Genomic DNA, 18,660 nt, shown 5'->3' with positions numbered 1-18,660 from the left:
AGAGCATTTCCATGATATACCAGCAATGGGCCTAGACTGCCGGCGGAGATCATGGAAATGCTCTCCCCTGGCATTCACGGCCCCCTGGTCAGGTGTCTCGCTCGCAAGGTCAGGATCCCGGTCCAGAGGCTGGCTTTTGTAGGAGATCCCTACAGCGGTCGCATGTTTATATAACGATCCTATTTATATAACAGTCACATATAATACAAATAGAATTGTAGGGTGGATTCCCTTAAGCAAAATGGTGCCTTTGCGCCGATCACATGGTACGCATGCGCGCGAATTGTACACTATGACGCACACCATGAGGTCCGTGCGAACATGCGCATTGATGAGTTGAAGACTCGCAACGAACGCGATGGTATATGTGGGCCCCATCGCCACTGAAGGCCGTATTTCTGCGATCCACATTCAATAAGTCACTTATTTAATTGTGAATCTACCTATACAAAGTATTGTACACATTTTGGCTCTCGCTGAGGGTAAGGCATCCCTAGAGTTGTACATTATTCAGCACTTGTCACTTTATGTATTTGCACTTTATTGATCTCAACCAGATGTATGTAATTGTAATTGATTGTGACCACACCTTTGTGGGTTGGACACTTTGTAAATGCCTTTATATGTTCTGATTTTCACTGTTACTATGCTTGATGAAGGCTCTTGTGAGCCGAAACGTCGCAAGACTTGCCATATCATGGGTGAATAAATCACTGCTATTTTACTACATTTTGGAGTGCAGTCCTACTTCTTCGCTTTATACAATTTTGGGGTTTGCCACTGCCCTGTGTTGGACCTTGCACCCGTACTCTGGTGGTGCTCCCACTGGACTTTTTTCATATATATATTAATAATAATATCTGCGTTACTGTCTATCAGGTTTATTAAGAGCCCTAAATAATCAAAAGGGAGGGAGATTTATTTTTTATTTTTATTTAAACAGATAACTCAGTCCTAGGGGCATAGTCGCAATCTGCCAAATCGGACTTCCATAACAGAACCCAGAATACAATACGACGCTTGTCCAGTTGCTTCCATTCTCTGATATTAGGCTACATTATTCTGAATAAAAAAAATTCGCCTTTTAGTCTTCACCTTTTTGGGGTCCTCAATATCCATAGTACACTAAGGCTCCATTCACACGTCCGCAAAATGGGTCCGCATCCTTTCCGCAATTTTGCGTAAAGGGTGCGGACCCATTCATTCTCTATGGGGACGGAATGTGCTGTCCGCATCCACATTTGCGGATCCGCACTTCCGCATCCGTGCTTCCGCAAAAAAATAGAACATGTCCTATTCTTGTCCGCAATTGCGGACAAGAACAGGCATATTCTATTATGTCGGCAATGTGCGGTCCGCAAAATGCGGAAAGCACATTGCCGCTTTCCGTGTTTTGCGGATCCGTGTCTCCGTGTATCCGCAAAACACATTGCGGACGTGTGAATACAGCCTAAGGCTGCTTTCCCTTTCCGCTATGACGGATCTCAATAGCAGGCGAGAACGCTTCAGTTCAGGGGACAAAACTGAACTGAACTAAACGGAATGAACCACAATGCATTCCGTTCCGTTTGGTTGCGTCCCCATCGTGGGCAGAATAACATTGCAAGCAGCGTTTTTCTGTCCGTGATGTGGTGCGGAGCAAGACGTCCTGACACACAATGTCAGTCAATGGGGACGAATCCATTTTCTCTGACAAAATAGAAAATTGATCCGTCCCCCATTGACTTTCAATGGTGTTCATGACAGATCTGTCTTGGCTATTATAAAGATAATACAACCGGTTCATAATGGATGGCGATGCAGACGGTTGTAATATGACGGAAGCGTTTTTGCCGATCCATGACGGATCCAGCAAAAACACTGGTGTGAAAGTAGCCTTAATGGTCTTTGATAACTGATCCCCCTCTTCTGAGTCTGCTCCATATGCAGGGGGTGCCAGTTGTGTAACATAGCCAACACCTGCCAGCATTGACCGGGAACGGAGATAACTTTGATCCTGGTCATTTAACCCTTCAGATAACATTGACCAAGACATCCATCTGAGGAGTTGGAGGGAGGGGCGTATTTAATAAAAAAAAAAAAGATTTTCTTAAATGTTTTAGTGCAAATGTCACACAATTACAGACGCTTTACACTCATGTCCTGTGGGTTATTTAACACTTCCATGTTTATTTGAACCCAAAGGTTCAAGTACATTATCTAAAATCCATGTAGTATAGGCAGAGTCCACAAATCCTGGCCTCCTCATCCCACCACAGTTGACACCCACATATCTACTGATCAGATATTCAGTGGTAGCTCCAGAAGTTATTCAGTGGATGGAGCTCTGTCATTCTGCCTCTGACTTCCAGTGCCGAAGCTACTGCAGAACAGCGTGTGTCAGACCCCCGCAGATCCTATAGTGATGGATTATTCTGTGGATTAGCCATCAAGTATAAAAGTCCTTGACTAGCGCTTTAAGGGTCAAACATATGTCGTCATTAACCCCTTCCCGCCCTGCACCGTAATAGTACGGCGCTAGTCGGGTCTTTAAAGATGGCGCCCGCTGCCGAGCGCTGCGGGTGGATAGCCACCTGCTTCTTATAGCAAACACCCACCCACAGCTCATGTCCGCAACCGGCAGTGATGCCGAACACGGACATTTATCCCCTCAGATGCTGTGGTCAATCCTGACTACGGCATCTGAGCGCGCTGAAAACCGAAAGCGCGCACTTCCAGTGATGCTCCGGGTCCCCCATGCGGCGATTGGAGGAGCCAGTGTTTGTGTGCAGCCGCCACTTTCTTTGTGAATGACAGGAGGCTGAACTATTAAAAAAAAATAAAAAAAAAATAATCACCCCTTTTTCCCCAAAAGAACAATAAAAAAATAAAATAAATAAAAAATACACATCATGGGTGTTGCAATGTGTGAAAACGCCCATAGTATAAAAATATATTCCCCTTACGGCAAACAGCAAAACGGAAAAACGCGTCCAAATGGCAGATTGCCTGCTTTTGGTCGCTTCATTTTCTAAAAAAAATTATGGTAAAAGAATGGCATCAATGAAAAGTTCATATCGCCCGCAAAAAATGAACCCCCATACACATAGTTACAAAAGTTAGTGGTCAAAATAATATGGCGACAAAAATAATAAAAACTGATTTTTTTCCAACTTTAAATTTTTTTTTATGACTATTGAAACACAAGAAAAACTATACATATAAAAAAAAGGTATCGCCGGATTCGTACTGACCTGTAGAATAAACGTAACTGGTCAGTTTTATTTTACATCGAACGTCACAAATAAAAAAACCTGTAAAACTGTGGTGGAATTGCATTTTTTTTTTGCAATGTCACCCCCATTTGGAATTTTTTTCCCCGCTTCCCACTACATCATATGCAATATTACATGGTGGCATTGGAAAGTACAACTTGTCCCGCAGAAATCAAGCCCTCGTATGGCTATGTGAACAGACAGACAAAAAATAAAAAAACGTTATGACTCTGGGAAGGCAGGGAGCGAAAAACTAAAACGCAAAAAAATAAATAAAAACACTCCAGGGGTGAAAGGGTTATGGACTTAATGGAGCTAATCCACATGCAAGTCTGTGATACAAACAATAGTTTCAGCTGAGGATTATCCTGAAAAAAACTATGCAAGTTTGCCTTTTACAAATTCTGACCGTGTGAACATACCCAAACCATTGCTCGAGTGCACAGATTACAGGGCAAACTGTCGTTAATATGAATATTGGTCTTAATACACTTTGCATGGTGAAGGAAGCACACGATCTGGTTTACATGCAAGTAGTGATGAGCAGATCAATTAGTAAAACTCTAATTTGCTTAACAATAAGCCTCCATGAGCAGCGAGGGTCTGGCCCCACTGCTCAAGGGACTCCCCCCCCCCCGATTGACAGCGCTGGAAATCTCGTCTGGCCCTGTCAAACCTGCACCTGCGTTGTTGCTTTGAGTAGCAGCGCAAGAGAGGAGAAACTCCACTGCTGCTAACTGAGCAGCGCAGATATTGACTGTGCATGCACCAGTCACATCAGGACACAGCTGGAAGTGTAGCAGCAGCAAAGATTCTGACTTGCATCACTACTTGGAGCAAGGGGGAAGGCACAGGACTGACAGGACAAGGCAAGATTTTAGGCCCCGTCAATCAAGGGGGAGGCTGATCCACTGATCTCTACATGTGGTCATTTTTACACCTACATATAAAAATGTGATCAGCGATGATCAACAGGCATGTTTACATGGGGCAACGATATAGAAGGAGCCATACCAAAAGGCAGACTGCTGTAAAATTGTGATCTATAGATAGATGAGAGGATGGGAGTACAATTGCAAGGCAGTTATTCCCAACCGGCAGCCTTGAGAGGTCCTTAACGCTTCTGCTAGCAGTGGTGGTCATCTGGCTCAGCATTGCCAGGTTCTTACAGCTTCTGCTAGCAGTGGTGGCCATCTGGCTCAGTCTTGCAGGGTTCTCATAGATTCTGCTAGCAGTGGTGGTCATCTGGCTCAGCATTGCCAGGTTCTTACAGCTTCTGCTAGCAGTGGTGGCCATCTGGCTCAGTCTTGCAGGGTTCTCATAGCTTCTGCTAGCAGCGGTGGTCATTTGGCTCAGCATTGCCAGGTTCTTACAGCTTCTGCTAGCAGTGGTGGTCATCTGGCTCAGTCTTGCAGGGTTCTCATAGCTTCTGCTAGCAGTGGTGGTCATCTGGCTCAGTCTTGCAGGGTTCTCATAGCTTCTGCTAGCAGCGGTGGTCATTTGGCTCAGCATTGCCAGGTTCTTACAGCTTCTGCTAGCAGTGGTGGTCATCTGGCTCAGTCTTGCAGGGTTCTCATAGTCTCTGCTAGCAGTGGTGGTCATCTGGCTCAATCTTGCAGGGTTCTCATAGCTTCTGCTAGCAGTGGTGGTCATCTGGCTCAGCATTGCCAGGTTCTTACAGGTTCTGTTAGCAGTGGTGGTCATGTGGCTCAGGCTTGACAGGTTCTCACAGCCTCTGCTGGCAGTGGTGGTCACGTGGCTATTAGGGCACTGCTAATAATCAAATCTCTGAACTATAAAAATTCAGATCTTCAAGCCATAAGCTTTAAGCCTCATTCACACATCAGTGATTTCCATCAGTGATTGTGAGCCAACACCAGGATTGGAGCCTCACAGACATAAGGTATGAGGAAAAGATCTGCACCTGTTCTGTCTTTAGAGTTGCACCTAGTTTTGGCTCAAAATCACCGATGCAAATCATTGACCGATCACTGACGTGTGAATTATTAACCGAACGAAAATCATGGTTCAGCCCAAGATAAAAAAAAAAAAAACACACACACACACACACACACACACACACACACACACACACCACGCTTTAGATAAAAAAAAAAAAAAAATACTGGTTTAGTTTACCGGTAAATCCTTTTCCAGGAGTCCGACATGACAGCACCCATGGAGGTTGTCCTATTGGTCTCTGTAGGGACAGGAAGCGAGAGAGATTAAAAGGCCCCCACCCCTCCCACTCTCCAGTGTTTTACCAAATTACTACACCGGATAGGATCCAACACCTTTATTAATACAATGTTATATTCACACTGCTTACAAGGCTGGAACCAGCATAACGGGGAGGGTAGTACAGGGTGCTGTCATGTCGGACTCCTGGAAAAGGATTTACCGGTAAACTAAACCAGTATTTCCAGGACGTCCCTCCATGACAGCACCCATGGAGAACTAACAACTGAATCTCCTAGGGGGGGGACTACTGCCTGAAGGACTTTCCGCCCAAAGGCCAAGTGCTGTCCGGCCGAAACGTCTAGCCTGTAATGTTTGGCAAAAGTCAGGAAGCTAGACCAGGTTGCCGCTTTGCAAATCTGGTCAATTGTAGCGTCGGCCCTTTCGGCCCAGGAAGTTGCCATTGCTCTCGTGGAATGTGCCTTCAGATTTAAGGGGCAGGCTATTTCTTGCAGCCTGTATGTTTCTCTGATGGTGTCCTTAATCCACCGAGCCAGCGTCTGTTTTGAGGCCTTCAAGCCTCTATTCTTCCCACCGAACTGGATGAACAGATTACTTGATCTTCTCCAGGAACTGGTTCTGTCCAGATAGGCCAGGATTGCTCTTCTAACGTCCAGCCTCTGGAATCTTTCCTCCTGTATATTTTTGGGGAGGGAACAAAATGAAGGGAGTGTTAGCTCTTGTTCTCTATGGAAAGCAGAGACCACCTTAGGTAGAAAGGCTGGGTCTGGCTTCAAGATTATGCGGTCATCCAAAATCCTTAAGTAAGGTTGTTTAATTGACAAGGCTTGGATTTCCCCTATCCTGCGGGCTGTGGTTATAGCCAGAAGAAACACTGCTTTGAGAGACAGAAATTTTTCGGATATCTGCCCAATCGGCTCAAACGGAGGATCGCATAATCCTTCTAGAACTACGTTCAGACTCCAGGGGGGAACCGACTGTCTTAAAGTGGGCCTCAATCTGGAAGCTGCTTTTAGAAAGCTTCTAATCCACCTATGATCTGCAAGGGGAGTATCGAGACAACAGCTGAGTGCCGAGACCTGTACTTTGAGTGTGCTGGGTTTCAGACCTGCATCAAACCCCTCCTGAAGGAACTCTAAAATACAACCCACCGTGGGGGATCTGGCATCTGCCTGGTTCTGTGACAACCAGGATGAGAACTTTTTCCAAATCTTGTTGTATATTGCTCTTGTAATAGGTTTGCGGCAGCTCTGTAAAGTTGAAATTACCTTGTCCGAGAGTCCCTTGTTCCTTAAGGTTTGCCTCTCAGGATCCACGCTGTAAGGTTCAGTTTGTCCAGGTTGGGGTGAAACAGAGGACCTTGTGATAGTAGGTCTTGTCTTCTTGGAAGGGTTATTGGTTCCCTGATGGACATGGTCTTTAGAACCGAAAACCAGGCTCTCTTGGGCCAAGCTGGAGCTACCAAGATCAGCGTGGATGAGCACCCTCTCAATTTCTTCAGGATTAGCGGTATGAGGAGAAGTGGGGGAAAAGCGTAGGCTAGGCTCATATCCCAAGGTTGGGAAAGAGCATCCACCGCCAGTGGTCCTCCTCTTGGGTCTAGCTAGAAGAAATAGTCCAGCTGAGTATTTCTGCTGGACGCAAATAAATCCACTTGAGGTCTCCCCCACTGTTGGCAAATCATTTGGAATACCTCCTGGTTCAACTTCCATTCCCCTGGCCTGACTAATTGTCGGCTGAGAAAGTCCGCTGTGTAATTGAGAGATCCCTTCAGGTGTGTGGCTGAAATGGACAAGATCTTCTCCTCTGACCAGCTGAAGATGAGATTCGCTAGGTCCTGGAGATGAGGATTCTTCGTCCCTCCTTGTCTTTTTATGTAGCAAACTGTTGTTACGTTGTCCGATAGCACTCGGACATGATGACCCATGAGGAGATGTTCTGCCGCTCTTAGGGACTCCCAGACCGCTTTCAATTCCCTGTAGTTTGAGGATCTTAGGGCGTCTGCGTCGGACCAACTGCCCTGAAAGAACTGGTCCCCTAGGTGGGCTCCCCAACCATGGCTGCTTGCGTCCGTGGTTAATGTTTTGAGCGGTATCGTGTTCCAGGCAACTCCTCGGGACAGGTTTTCTGTTACCAACCACCAGGAGAGGGAGTTTACCGCCCCGTCTGAAAGAGATACCTTGGTGTTTAGTGATCTGTGGTCCTTGTCCCAAGAAGCGAGGACCTCCGCCTGGAGGGTTCTTGTATGGAACTGGGCCCAAGGAACAGTTGTGATGCATGAGGTCATCAGTCCTAGGACCTGCATGGCTTCCCGCAGAGTCCGTTTTTTCTTTAGTTTGAAGGCTCTTATTCTTTCCCTTATGCTGACTTGCTTGTCTTGGGGAAGAAGAGAGTACTGGGTCACGGAATTTAGGAGGGTTCCTAGGAACTTCTTTTGCGTTGCTGGTTGTAGGTCCGATTTCTCCAGGTTTATTTTCCATCCTAGACGAGTGAGTAAAGATAGAGTCCTTCCTTTGTGAAGCTCTAACTCCTCCTCTGAGTCTGCCACAAGCAGAAAGTCGTCTAGGTAGGGGACTATAGTTACCTGTCTCTGTCTTAGATAGGCAACTATCTCCGCCACTACCTTTGTGAAGATGCGTGGGGCTGATGAAATTCCAAACGGGAGACATTGGAACTGGAAATGCATAATCCTTCCGTCCTTCTTGATTGCGAACCTCAAATATTGCTGACAATGAGGGTGAATGGGGACGTGATAATATGCGTCCTTTAGATCCAGGGTGCATAGGAACGCCCCTGGGCTTATCAACGGAATTGCAGATTTTATTGATTCCATCTTGAAATGATGATGTGTTATCCATTTGTTCAGAAATTTCAGATTGATGATGGTTCTCTTGGAGCCATCTGGTTTTGTGATGAGGAAGAGTTTTGAGTAGTGACCTTTGAACTCCTCTGAAGGAGGGACTTGTACAATTGCGCTTAAAGTCAGAAGTTTTTGGATGTCCGTCAGGAGCTGGTCCTGCAGAGAGGTCGATTGAAAGACTGTGGTCTGGAATAGATGAGGAGGAGGAAGGCGAAACTCTATCTTGAACCCCGTTCGGATGGATTCCAGGATGTATTGGTTTTTGGTTATCCTGGTCCATTCTTCCCAAAAGAACTGGAGTCTGCCCCCTACTGGCCTGGCGTCATTGTTTCTCAGGCTTGGAATTGGGGTTAAAAAGGAAACCTCGACCTTTTCCCCCTTTGGGGTAGCTCCACCTTCCAGTCTTCCCTTTACCTCTGGGAGTGCCCTGGAAGCTGCTGGTTGTCTTACGAAAGGGCAAAGGTTTCTTTCCTTTTTCCTCCGGAAACCCCTTCTTTCTGTCCGCTGTCTTCTCCAGGATCTCATCCAGTACCGGACCAAAGAGGTGAGAACCTTTAAGGGGTAAGGCGCATAGTTTATTCTTGGAGGCTATATCCCCCGACCAGGGTTTTAGCCACAGGGCTCTCCTTGCCGTATTGGTTAGGGAGTCTGTTTTTGCTGCAAATCTTATGGACTCTGCTGAGGCGTCTGCTACAAAGGATGCAGCCATCTTAAATAGGGGTAATGACGCCAGGATCTCTTCCTTAGGGGTGTCTTGCCTAAGATGTTCTTCCAGCTGGTTCACCCAAAGACACAGAGATCTGGCCACGGACGTAGCAGCAATATTGGTGTTAATGCTATTGGCCGAAACTTCCCATGCTCTTTTGAGCAAACCGTCGATCTTCCGATCCATTGGCTCCTTTAACTGGGCTGAGTCCTCAAAGGGGAGGGTGGTTCTTTTTACCACCTTCGCCACCTGGATATCGACTTTAGGGACTACATCCCACAGTTTTGTGTCCTCCGGGTTGAACAAAAGCCTGTTCTTAAATTCCCGCGGTATATACAATCTCTTATCGGCGTCAGCCCATTCGTCTATGACTAGGTCCTTCAAATTCTCGTTCACCGGGAACAATTTTTTCTTCCTAGCTTTTAAGCCGCCGAACATCTCGTCCTGTATCGAGCGAGTCTGCTCCTCTTCCTCTATATCCATAGTCTGTCTTACAGCCGACAGGAGGGGATCTAGATCTTCTTGTGAGAAGAGATATCTTCTCTGATCGTCGGCCATATGGGAAGAACCCTGATCGTCGTCCCCCTTTAAGGTTTCCCCTTCTGAAAGGTATAAGCCTTCTTCTTCAGAATCCGACTCCCTGAGCACACAGGGTCTTTTGGGGGGGAGGGGAGACGGCACAGGGTTTCTGCGCTACACTAGAGCTGGCCGCCTGGATCTCCTCTTTCACAATCACTCTCAGGTCTGCCAGAAGGGAGGATTGTTCGTCTCTGAGGATCTTTGCTAGGCAGTCACTACACAGGGCTTTTATATATGCCTCCCCCAGTCTCTTTGAGCATAGCGCACACCTTCTGGGTTTCTTTTTAGGCTCTCCCAGCGACTTAACCGTGGTGTCTTTCTTCCCCTGGTAGGAAGAGAGAGAGACCATTAGCCCAGCGTAAGGAATAAAGGAGAGGGACCTGGATATATCTCACTTTACTTACATGACTCGGGGTAGGGATGTCTGCGCTAGTGTCCTGCATAGCTGACATCTGGACCTCCATACCACACCTGGACAGCAAACTGACATTCAATTTAAGTCCTACCTGGTCCACCCGTTGCCGCGCGGCTCCGCCTCCTTATTTCCAGGTGGGGGGGGACTCAATGCCATGCAGAGTCGACCCCCCCTGCGTGCATTCCGCCGGGCTCGGCGTTCCCTGGGCGCCGCCCTCTTTCTTTCGCCCATGTGACCCGCACTTCCGGTCACATGGGCTGCACGCCGAACGGGAGGAGCGCCGAGCGCAGGAGCCGCAGCCGTTCCCAGAGCTCCCGAACCCGGAAGAAGCGGCCCCGGCTCCCTGATACCGCGGCCACCACACAGCGCTCCCGACCGCTTTCAGCTCCTCGCCGATGCGGCCAGAAAAGAAGGTATCTGGGGAAGCCAGGGGACCTCTACCCAGAGAGGTGCTAGCTTTTAGGGCCCCCGAAGCCTGAAGAGGAGAGGGAGACCCCCCCGACCAGGCTCGGCCCTATATAGATTCCCAGGGCAGGGAAAAGATTCTCTCGGCTCCCATCCCTGTAGGGACAGGAAGAACACTGGAGAGTGGGAGGGGTGGGGGCATTTTAATCTCTCTCGCTTCCTGTCCCTACAGAGACCAATAGGACAACCTCCATGGGTGCTGTCATGGAGGGACGTCCTGGAAAATGTCTTTTACGTCATCCATGTCACATATCTGGCCTTGCCTCTGGGTTATAATATTTGAATTAGAGCGGCTCACCCTCTTGTTGCTCTGGATATGGTGCTCTTGTCAATTTGACTTACCCCGTCAAAGTAATTAATTAATTGTATGTAACTAGGACAGGCACTCTACACTTGAAACCACCCAGAGGATTTCTTCTTGTAACTTTCCATCTTTAAAAAGAACCGGGCAGTTTGAGGTTGGCGTGTTGAGACATGTGCAATGCTTGGCATCCCACAAGCCACAGAGCCCACAAGACCTCTACCACGAGAAAGGTAATATTACCTGCACCAAATAAAGAGACGCAGAGGCGAGTCTGCAAACCACCACGCAGGACGCCACAGTCGGTAAATACCAACTACTAACAGTGAGTATTCAACATTGATCACTGTTAGAATCATATTGATACAAACAATCAGCGCCAATATAGGCAATGAAAAAGCAATCAAATGGAACTATAAGTGTAAGGCCTCATGCACATAACAGTTGTTTTGGTCCGCATCTGAGCCGCAGTTTTTACAGCTCGGATGTGGACCCATTCACTTCAATAAAGCCGCAAAAGATGCAGACAGCACTCTGTGTGCTGTCCGCATCCGTTGCTCCGTTCCGTAGCCCGCAAAAAAAAATAAAAAATATATATCTCATGTCCTATTCTCGTCTGTTTTACGGACAAGGATAGGCATTTCTACAATGGGCGGCTTTCATTTTTGGCGGATCTGCGGACCGCAAAAAACAGAACGGTCGTGTGCATGAAGCCTAAGGTGAATACAATACAAAACAAGAAACAGTCTAATGTATCGCTTTACCATTCTATTGCGCTTAACAAATTAACAGACTTATTAAAGTGGTTGTCCATGTTCAGAGCTGAACACGGACATATCCCCATTTTCACCCACACAGCCCTCCTCACTTGAGCATCAGAGCAGTTCATGCTCTGATGCTCTTCTTTGCCCTGTGCTAAATTGTGCAGGGCAAAGGCATTTTTTGGAGATCCGGTGACGTACTGGGCTCTCCATGGGGCTGCCAGGAAGCACGGTGACATCTCAGGCACTGATGGGCGGGCTTCAGAGCTGCCCTAGCCAGTAAAACGGCTAGGGCAGAGCTAAAGCCCGCCCAGAGCCAGAGACGTCACCGAAAACACGGAAGTTTCCGCCCAGCAGTGTGTTGTTGTATACAAAAGAGCCCGTGTTCTGCATGATCTAGCGCATCGGAGCATTAAATGCTCCGATGCCAACATCAGGGGGGCTGCCTGGGTGAAAATATGAGTATGTCTGGGTTCAGCTCTGAACCCGGACAACCCCTTTAAGCACGAGTAGCGCAGATTATCCATTCAAAAAAATAGGCACCACTTGTGTGAGTAATTTGTAATATGACATTCTATCATAATAATATGCAAATGTGATATGCACTATGGGACTTAATTGTGCCTGTATGCGCAATAGATACTAACGATATACATATCAGACGACTACTGCACGATTCTCTGCTGTTCAACAAGCTTCCAGCGAAACTATTGCCCATACAACCTATAGAGTGATATTGCCATCGAATGTGGTATAGATTTGTCTTTTTCCATTTTATTCCTTCAGCTGACCTACTTTTACGTTTTTTTTTTTTTTTTTATTTTTTATTATTATGTTTCTGAACAGATTTTATGCAAATTGTTAATGTAATTGTGTTAATAGTGTTGAGCGAACTTGTGTTTTAAGTTCGGCGTCTAAAGTTCGGGTTATCGAAGAATCTCGTTACAGACCATAACGGAATTCTTCGATAACCCAAACTTTAGATGCGGAACTTAAAACACAAGTTTGCTCAACACTAGTTATAACAAATATCTATGTAAAAACGACATATCCTCCTCGGATGCTTTGAAATGCAGAGCGCCTGTCCTAGCTACATACAATTTGTTGTTATACTAGACGGGGTGAGCACCACTTCCAAAGTGACAAAGGAGGCGAGCGGTTCTATTCACTCAAGCCATGTGTTTCTAATTATGTTCTTGCACTGGTGTTATCCATCATGAATGTAGTTGTGAAATATTATACATCCTCAAGTGTAGAGTGCCTGTCCTAGTTACACACAATATCTGAATTAGCGCCGCACATGGCTCTCACCTGAATACTCCACCTCTACATCAGCCAGCGCTTTTAGGGTGCTCTCATAGGTAACACAATCCCTGGCAAGGCTCCCCACCGTGTCATACACACACTTGGTTTTCTCAATAAGCTTGACGGCCATTGAGCGGATTTGTTCTGGAGTAAGGTCCCATCGGAGACGGTTCTCTTCATTCTTAGGAGGCAGCTCCATCATATGACCTATAAATGGAATATGGAGAAGGTTACATGCAGAGCTGGGAAGTAAGACAGACCTGGTCCCCTGACAAAAATTCCCTCTGGTGGGGAACCTTTCCCTACTGTAAGGGGACATCAGGAGATCCTGGTGGAAAAGACTACTACCACATACGGTTCTATATACAGTCTTCTGGGGTCCTGGAGAAGGCCTTGGCACCCACATACAGTAACATATATACTTTATGTAACTGAGGATCAGACCGGACATATCTGCTGCCCCATGATCACTACTATAGAACACACCTGAAAGACTGATAACAGGGGACACCAGCCTGCATTCTCCTATGCCAATGACAGGTGCTCTAACCTACCTATGCTGAAGTAACTCACTGTGCTCCTAGGTACCAGGGCGACGGCTTATGCGAACATGGATAACCCCACCTCAGCCCCTCCCAAGCACGAGCCCACCGTTCTACCTCCAGTACCTGTAGGCGCCATGTGGTAAATACGTCAAAGAACAGTCCAAGGAAGCCGGTGCGGGGACTCGCAGGGCAGTGTGGGAGGGGCGATGTCACGTGTATGGGGAGGGGTTTATCAGGCCGGAGGGGAGGTGCTTATAGAATTACGCGGCGATGTGTATGGCTGGGGGACTGCTCCGTGTACATAGCGCGTACGTAACACGTCACTTCCTGCGCTGACTTCACTGCACCAGCAACTTCCGTATCCGCTTCCAGGGACGGTGGTCGCATGTGTGGAGAGTTGGTAAGACGGAGTGCTGTCACCGGAGGGCTTCATGCTCCTGAAGGGGTCCTCTGACGTAGTCATTGCTGCATGTGTATACATGGAGGTGGTTCTTTCACAAGGAGGTGTCCTCCAAGTAGTCTCTACACATACTGTATATGAGAGGCATCTGGGGACTATCACATAGAGCGAATGTTTCCCTGGCTCCCTGTCAGTAGACCACAGTCATCTCATGGAGGGGGCCACAGATGTAAGGTTACAGTTAGGACTGGGGGCAGCAGGGTTTCCACCTTGGTATTGGTTCTGGGTGAGTTATCCCCTCAGTGGTCCTACCTGTCAGGTTGACAGTTCTGGCATGTCTGCCGTATAGCATCCTTTTTTTTTATTTATATATATTATTATTTTTTTATATCAAATGCAGATTTTGTATACGTTGTATGCAAGCCATGTTATAAATTATAGGTAAGGTGGTTGTTCGAGCAGACACCCCAGCTTGGCCAGAGGGGATCATATCACCTGATGGGTTCCAGCACCTTTGCAGACAATGACTGGTTGCAGCAGTGGGTGATGGGTCCCCCATGCATCATGTTACTGGATTATGTGATGCAGGGGGGAAAGCCGCTACTACAGCAGCCACTTGACGTGCGTCAAACAGGATGTTGACATTTGGAGAGAAGGAGATGGAACCCAGTGGCCGGGATCAGAGAAGTATGGATCCCTCTACCTGAAGGACCCCATTGTCATGCATTAAACGAGGCATGGACTCGCAGGGCAGGGATGTAATATTACCACTTTACAAAGCGTTGGTGTGGCCTCATCTGGAATATGCAGTTCAGTTCTGGGCACCAGTACATAGAAGGGATGCACTGCAGCTGGAAAAAGTACAGAGGAGAGCGACTAAACTGATAAGGGGCATGGAGGGTCTTAGTTATGAAGAAAGAATTGAATTTATTTAGTCTTGGAAAGAGACGTCTAAGGGGGGGACATGATTAACTTGTACCAGTGGTGGGCGAACTTTTTAGTCAACTGAGCCAAATATCAACAAAACCGCGACTGAAATTTCTTTTAAGAGACAATTTTTTTTTTCACTACCCTCGTCACTTCCTGTTGTGACGCAGCACGTTCCGACATTTAGAAAGAGGTGTGTACACCCTCGATTACTCCGGCTTCCTGTGTGATGATGATAATAGTGGGAGGACACATGGGTGATATGAGATGTACACGCCCTCTCCAGCTTTGCGGAACGCAAATGCGTTCCACAGGCAGGGCCGGTTCTAGGTGAAATGGGGCCCTGGGGCCAAAAACAATAAGCACTCCCCCCCCCCCCCCCCCCCCATATGCACATTTCTCCAGTCCAAACAGAACCAGGGCGGCCCCATGGCACATTTCTCCAGCACATGCAGACATCTCTCTCATGACTTCCCCCCACCCCAATGTACATTTCTCCAGTCCAAACAGAACCAGGGCGGGCTAGTTACAGTACACTGGCTGGCACTACTGGGATGGGTGAGATGGTGGTAATGGGATCCAGTAACTAAGTTGTTATAATTAACCAACCTACCTACCAGTAACTGTTGGAACTTGGCTGCCTCCTGTCACAGTCTCAGAAAAGTATCCTGTGTGTGGGCGGCGGGCCTTCCCTGGCAGAGGCTGTGGCTGGCTGCCGCTGGTTCTTCTCTGCTCTGGGGGCGGAGCTGTGGCAACGTCAGACAGACGCGGTACACCCGCTCACAGCCACTGCTCATCGAGTCTCTTAAAGAGGCAGGCAGAGCGGCCGCCGGCGGGGGGCCCCCTCCTTTCCATATTAGTCCGGACCTCACGCTGCCCAGGTCTCCATGCGCAGCTGCGCTTAGCGTAGCAACAGTAGCGGAGTTAGAAACCTTAGCAGCGCCGCCACACAGGTCACCTGGAAGAGCCGCATTAAGGGGCTAAAGAGCCGCTTGTGGCTCGCAAGCCGTGGTTTGCCGACCACTGACCTATACAAATCTATAAATGGGCCATACAAAACATACAGTGAAAAACTGTTCCATGTGAAATGCACTCAAAAGACAAGGGGGCACTGCCTCCGACTGCAGAAGAAAAAGTTCAGTCTCCAGAAGCGTCAAAGCTTCTTTACTGTAAGATCTGTGAATCTGTGGAATAGACTTCCTCAGGACGTGGTCACGGCAGGAACAGTGGACAGTTTTAAAAAGGGTTTAGATGAATTCTTAAAAGTAAACAACCTTAATGCTTATAGAAACGTGTAGAAATCTGAGTCTCACTTCCTCCTGGGATTCGCATCCCCACCTATCCCTTGGTCTTTTTCTCCCCTGCACTATGTGTAAGGTTTCTATAGTTTTGTCATAAATGAGATGAGTAGATAGTTGTACAAGGCTCGCTGATATTTGCTTACCATGTATCAATCTGCAGTCCAGGCCGGTACAGTTGTAGTCGGTTCTAAGGCTACTTTCACACCCGCAGCACTGCCATCTGACCTCCAGCTCTGGCAGAGGTTTGTGTCTGCATATTTGCTGCATCTCATGGGGCAGGCGGGCATTACATTCCAGAGAATCCATGCCACAGATGTGAAAGTAGCCTAAGCTGAGAACAGGACTAGCTATGTACTGATTTACTGCTTGTGAATCATTCACTGACCTCAAACTAATATCTCGAAAATGTTAAGTAGAAACAGAATATGTGCTCAAGAATTCCGGCTTCAAAAAGTCCCAAAATTAGGCTTTTTACGACTTTTTAGGTTTATCTGTGCAAACAACTTGTGGCCTTGCATTTCTACACCACTTGTTCCACTTTTGAAATGTGGTTGAAGGTGGGCATGGTTAGCCTATTAAATTGATTTAAAGGGCTTGAGCACATTCTGGCTACTTGTGACTAATGTGTAGGTAAGATGATATATAGCACATACTATTTACTAATACAGTCTTTGCTGATATTCTGTGCCTTTTCTGTTCCCGAAAAAATAGAACATGTCCTATTCTTGTCTGCAATTACAGACAAGAACAGGCATATTCTATTAAGTGCCAACGATGTGCGGTCCGCAAAACACCGACTTCGGCGATGTGCGGTCTGCATTTTGCAGACCGCACATCGACGACACTTAATAGAAAATGCCTATTGTCCGTAATTGCGGACAAGAATAGGACATGTTCTATTTTTTTCAGGAACGGAATTGCATACCCGGAAGTGCGGATCTGCAATTCCAGATCCGGGCAGCACATCGCAAAATTGCGGACGTGGGAATGGACCCTAACACTGTGCCTTCACTCAGCTCCTAACAGTGCAATTACAGAGGTTAGGTGTAATGTATTTAAATGGAGTAGACATCCTATGGAAGTGATTTACCCTCTCGCAGCGGCCATCTTATGGACAGGACCTGTGTGTGGACAGCACAGAGGATTTGCCTAACAAGAGGACATGGCTTATGAAATATAGAAAATAGAGCAGAATTTCAACAAAGACTGTATTAGTACTTATTATATAATCATCTCACATACACATTGGTCAACAATAACCAGAATGTGGCCAACCCCTTTAATAGTGTTGAGCAAAGCGAGCTTTAGATGCTTCATTCAAAGTCGTTTCGTTCAAAACTTCGGAATAATACTGTACTGTGATTCGTCTCTGCACAGTATTAGGCCTCCTGCACACAAATGTGTGCTGCCCGTTGCTGTATTGCGGACCCGCAATACACGGGCACCATTCCGTGGGCCTTCCGCATTCATTTCAATGGCTCCGCAAATCCGGAGATGTGGAATGGTGCGGAACGGAAACACTACGGAGTGCTTTCGTCTGGGAACTTCCGTTCCACAAAAAGATAGAATGTGTCCTATCTTTTTGCAAAACATGTCTCTGACTAGTACTTCGGAACCAAAGCTGAAATTGGTTTCAGGTTTAAAGTGATTTTTCTACTTTAAAAATCAATTACCGAAGTTATTGAAGTCACGCGCAACTTTGTGAATAACTTACTTCGGCTCATCAGAGCCCATACATTCTAATACTGTGCGGAGATGGATCTCCATACAGTATTATTCTGAAGTTTTAAACAAAGCGACTTCAGATGAAGTATCCAAAGCTTGCTTTGCTCAACACTACCCTTTAAAGACTATGTACACTTTTGGGGGCAATGTTTTTAATTATTGCATTATTTTCATCTAAAAATATTTTTTTCAATTGGTCTTTATTAACAATATGGAGCCCTTTTTTTGAGCTGAGATGCTGTAGTAGCTGCCTGTGCATTTTCTGTCTTTTTGCATCTCTGCTCTGACATTATAAACTCATTAAAGCTTAGTTCTTACTGATAAGAATGTGGCTTAAAGAGAACCTTTCCCCGATTATGACACTGTGAACTAAGAATACAGACATGTAGAGCGGCGCCCAGGGATCTCCCTGCACTTACTATTATCCCTGGGCGCCGCTCTGTTCTCCCGCTATGCCCTCCGGTATCTCCACTCACTAAGTTATAGTAGGCAGAGTCTGCCCTTGTTCTGCTCTAGCGCTGGCCAATCGCAGCGCAGAGCTCACAGCCTGGGAGCAATGCGATTGGCCAGTGCTACAGAAGAACAAGGGCAGACTCCGCCTACCATAACTTAGTGACCGGAGATAGCAGCAGGAGAACGGAGCGGCGCCCAGGGATAATAGTAAGTGCAGGGAGATCCCTGGGCGCTGCTCTCCATGTCTGTATACTTAGTTCACAGTGTCATAATCGGTGAAAGGTCCTCTTTAAATAAGTGTTTATGACCTCTCAGTAGTTTAGAGATAAGGTTTATTAGATGACCCACAAAGTGAAGGTGAAAGTACCAGGTGTACATAGCCTTTAAGCCATATTTATCCCCTTTAAGATGTGTTTACTATAGCCTTATTGCTGTAGGAGTTTGTGTGCCCATGCTTGGTTCTC

The 18,660-nt window shown here is 46.9% G+C and overlaps 2 protein-coding genes across 6 annotated transcripts in view; one reads left to right on the top strand and one right to left on the bottom strand.

Moving 5' to 3' along the window:
* Nucleotides 1-16,244, bottom strand: part of THOP1 (thimet oligopeptidase 1) — a 51,014-nt gene extending 34,770 nt beyond the window's left edge. The window contains exons 1-2 of one of the 4 annotated variants that reach the window (XM_044269125.1): nucleotides 16,162-16,244; nucleotides 12,852-13,052 (exon numbers count right to left, since the gene is read on the bottom strand). In XM_044269125.1, the coding sequence (XP_044125060.1) occupies nucleotides 12,852-13,047 (196 nt within the window). In that variant the 5' untranslated portion in view covers nucleotides 13,048-13,052; nucleotides 16,162-16,244. Of the gene's footprint in view, nucleotides 1-12,851; nucleotides 13,053-13,399; nucleotides 13,626-16,161 lie in introns of those variants that run through there. The other 3 variants (XM_044269110.1, XM_044269117.1, XM_044269134.1) reach the window with 3 other exon arrangements.
* Nucleotides 13,679-18,660, top strand: part of SGTA (small glutamine rich tetratricopeptide repeat co-chaperone alpha) — a 32,291-nt gene continuing 27,309 nt past the window's right edge. For both annotated transcript variants that reach the window (XM_044269158.1, XM_044269147.1), the window contains exon 1: nucleotides 13,679-13,790. The gene's annotated coding sequence lies outside the window, so the exon portion shown is untranslated. The remainder of the gene's footprint in view (nucleotides 13,791-18,660) is intronic.

The sequence above is a fragment of the Bufo gargarizans genome, chromosome 1 (assembly GCF_014858855.1).
Source record: "Bufo gargarizans isolate SCDJY-AF-19 chromosome 1, ASM1485885v1, whole genome shotgun sequence".
Lineage (NCBI taxonomy): Eukaryota > Metazoa > Chordata > Amphibia > Anura > Bufonidae > Bufo > Bufo gargarizans.
This window is presented reverse-complemented; position numbering and strand designations above follow the sequence as displayed.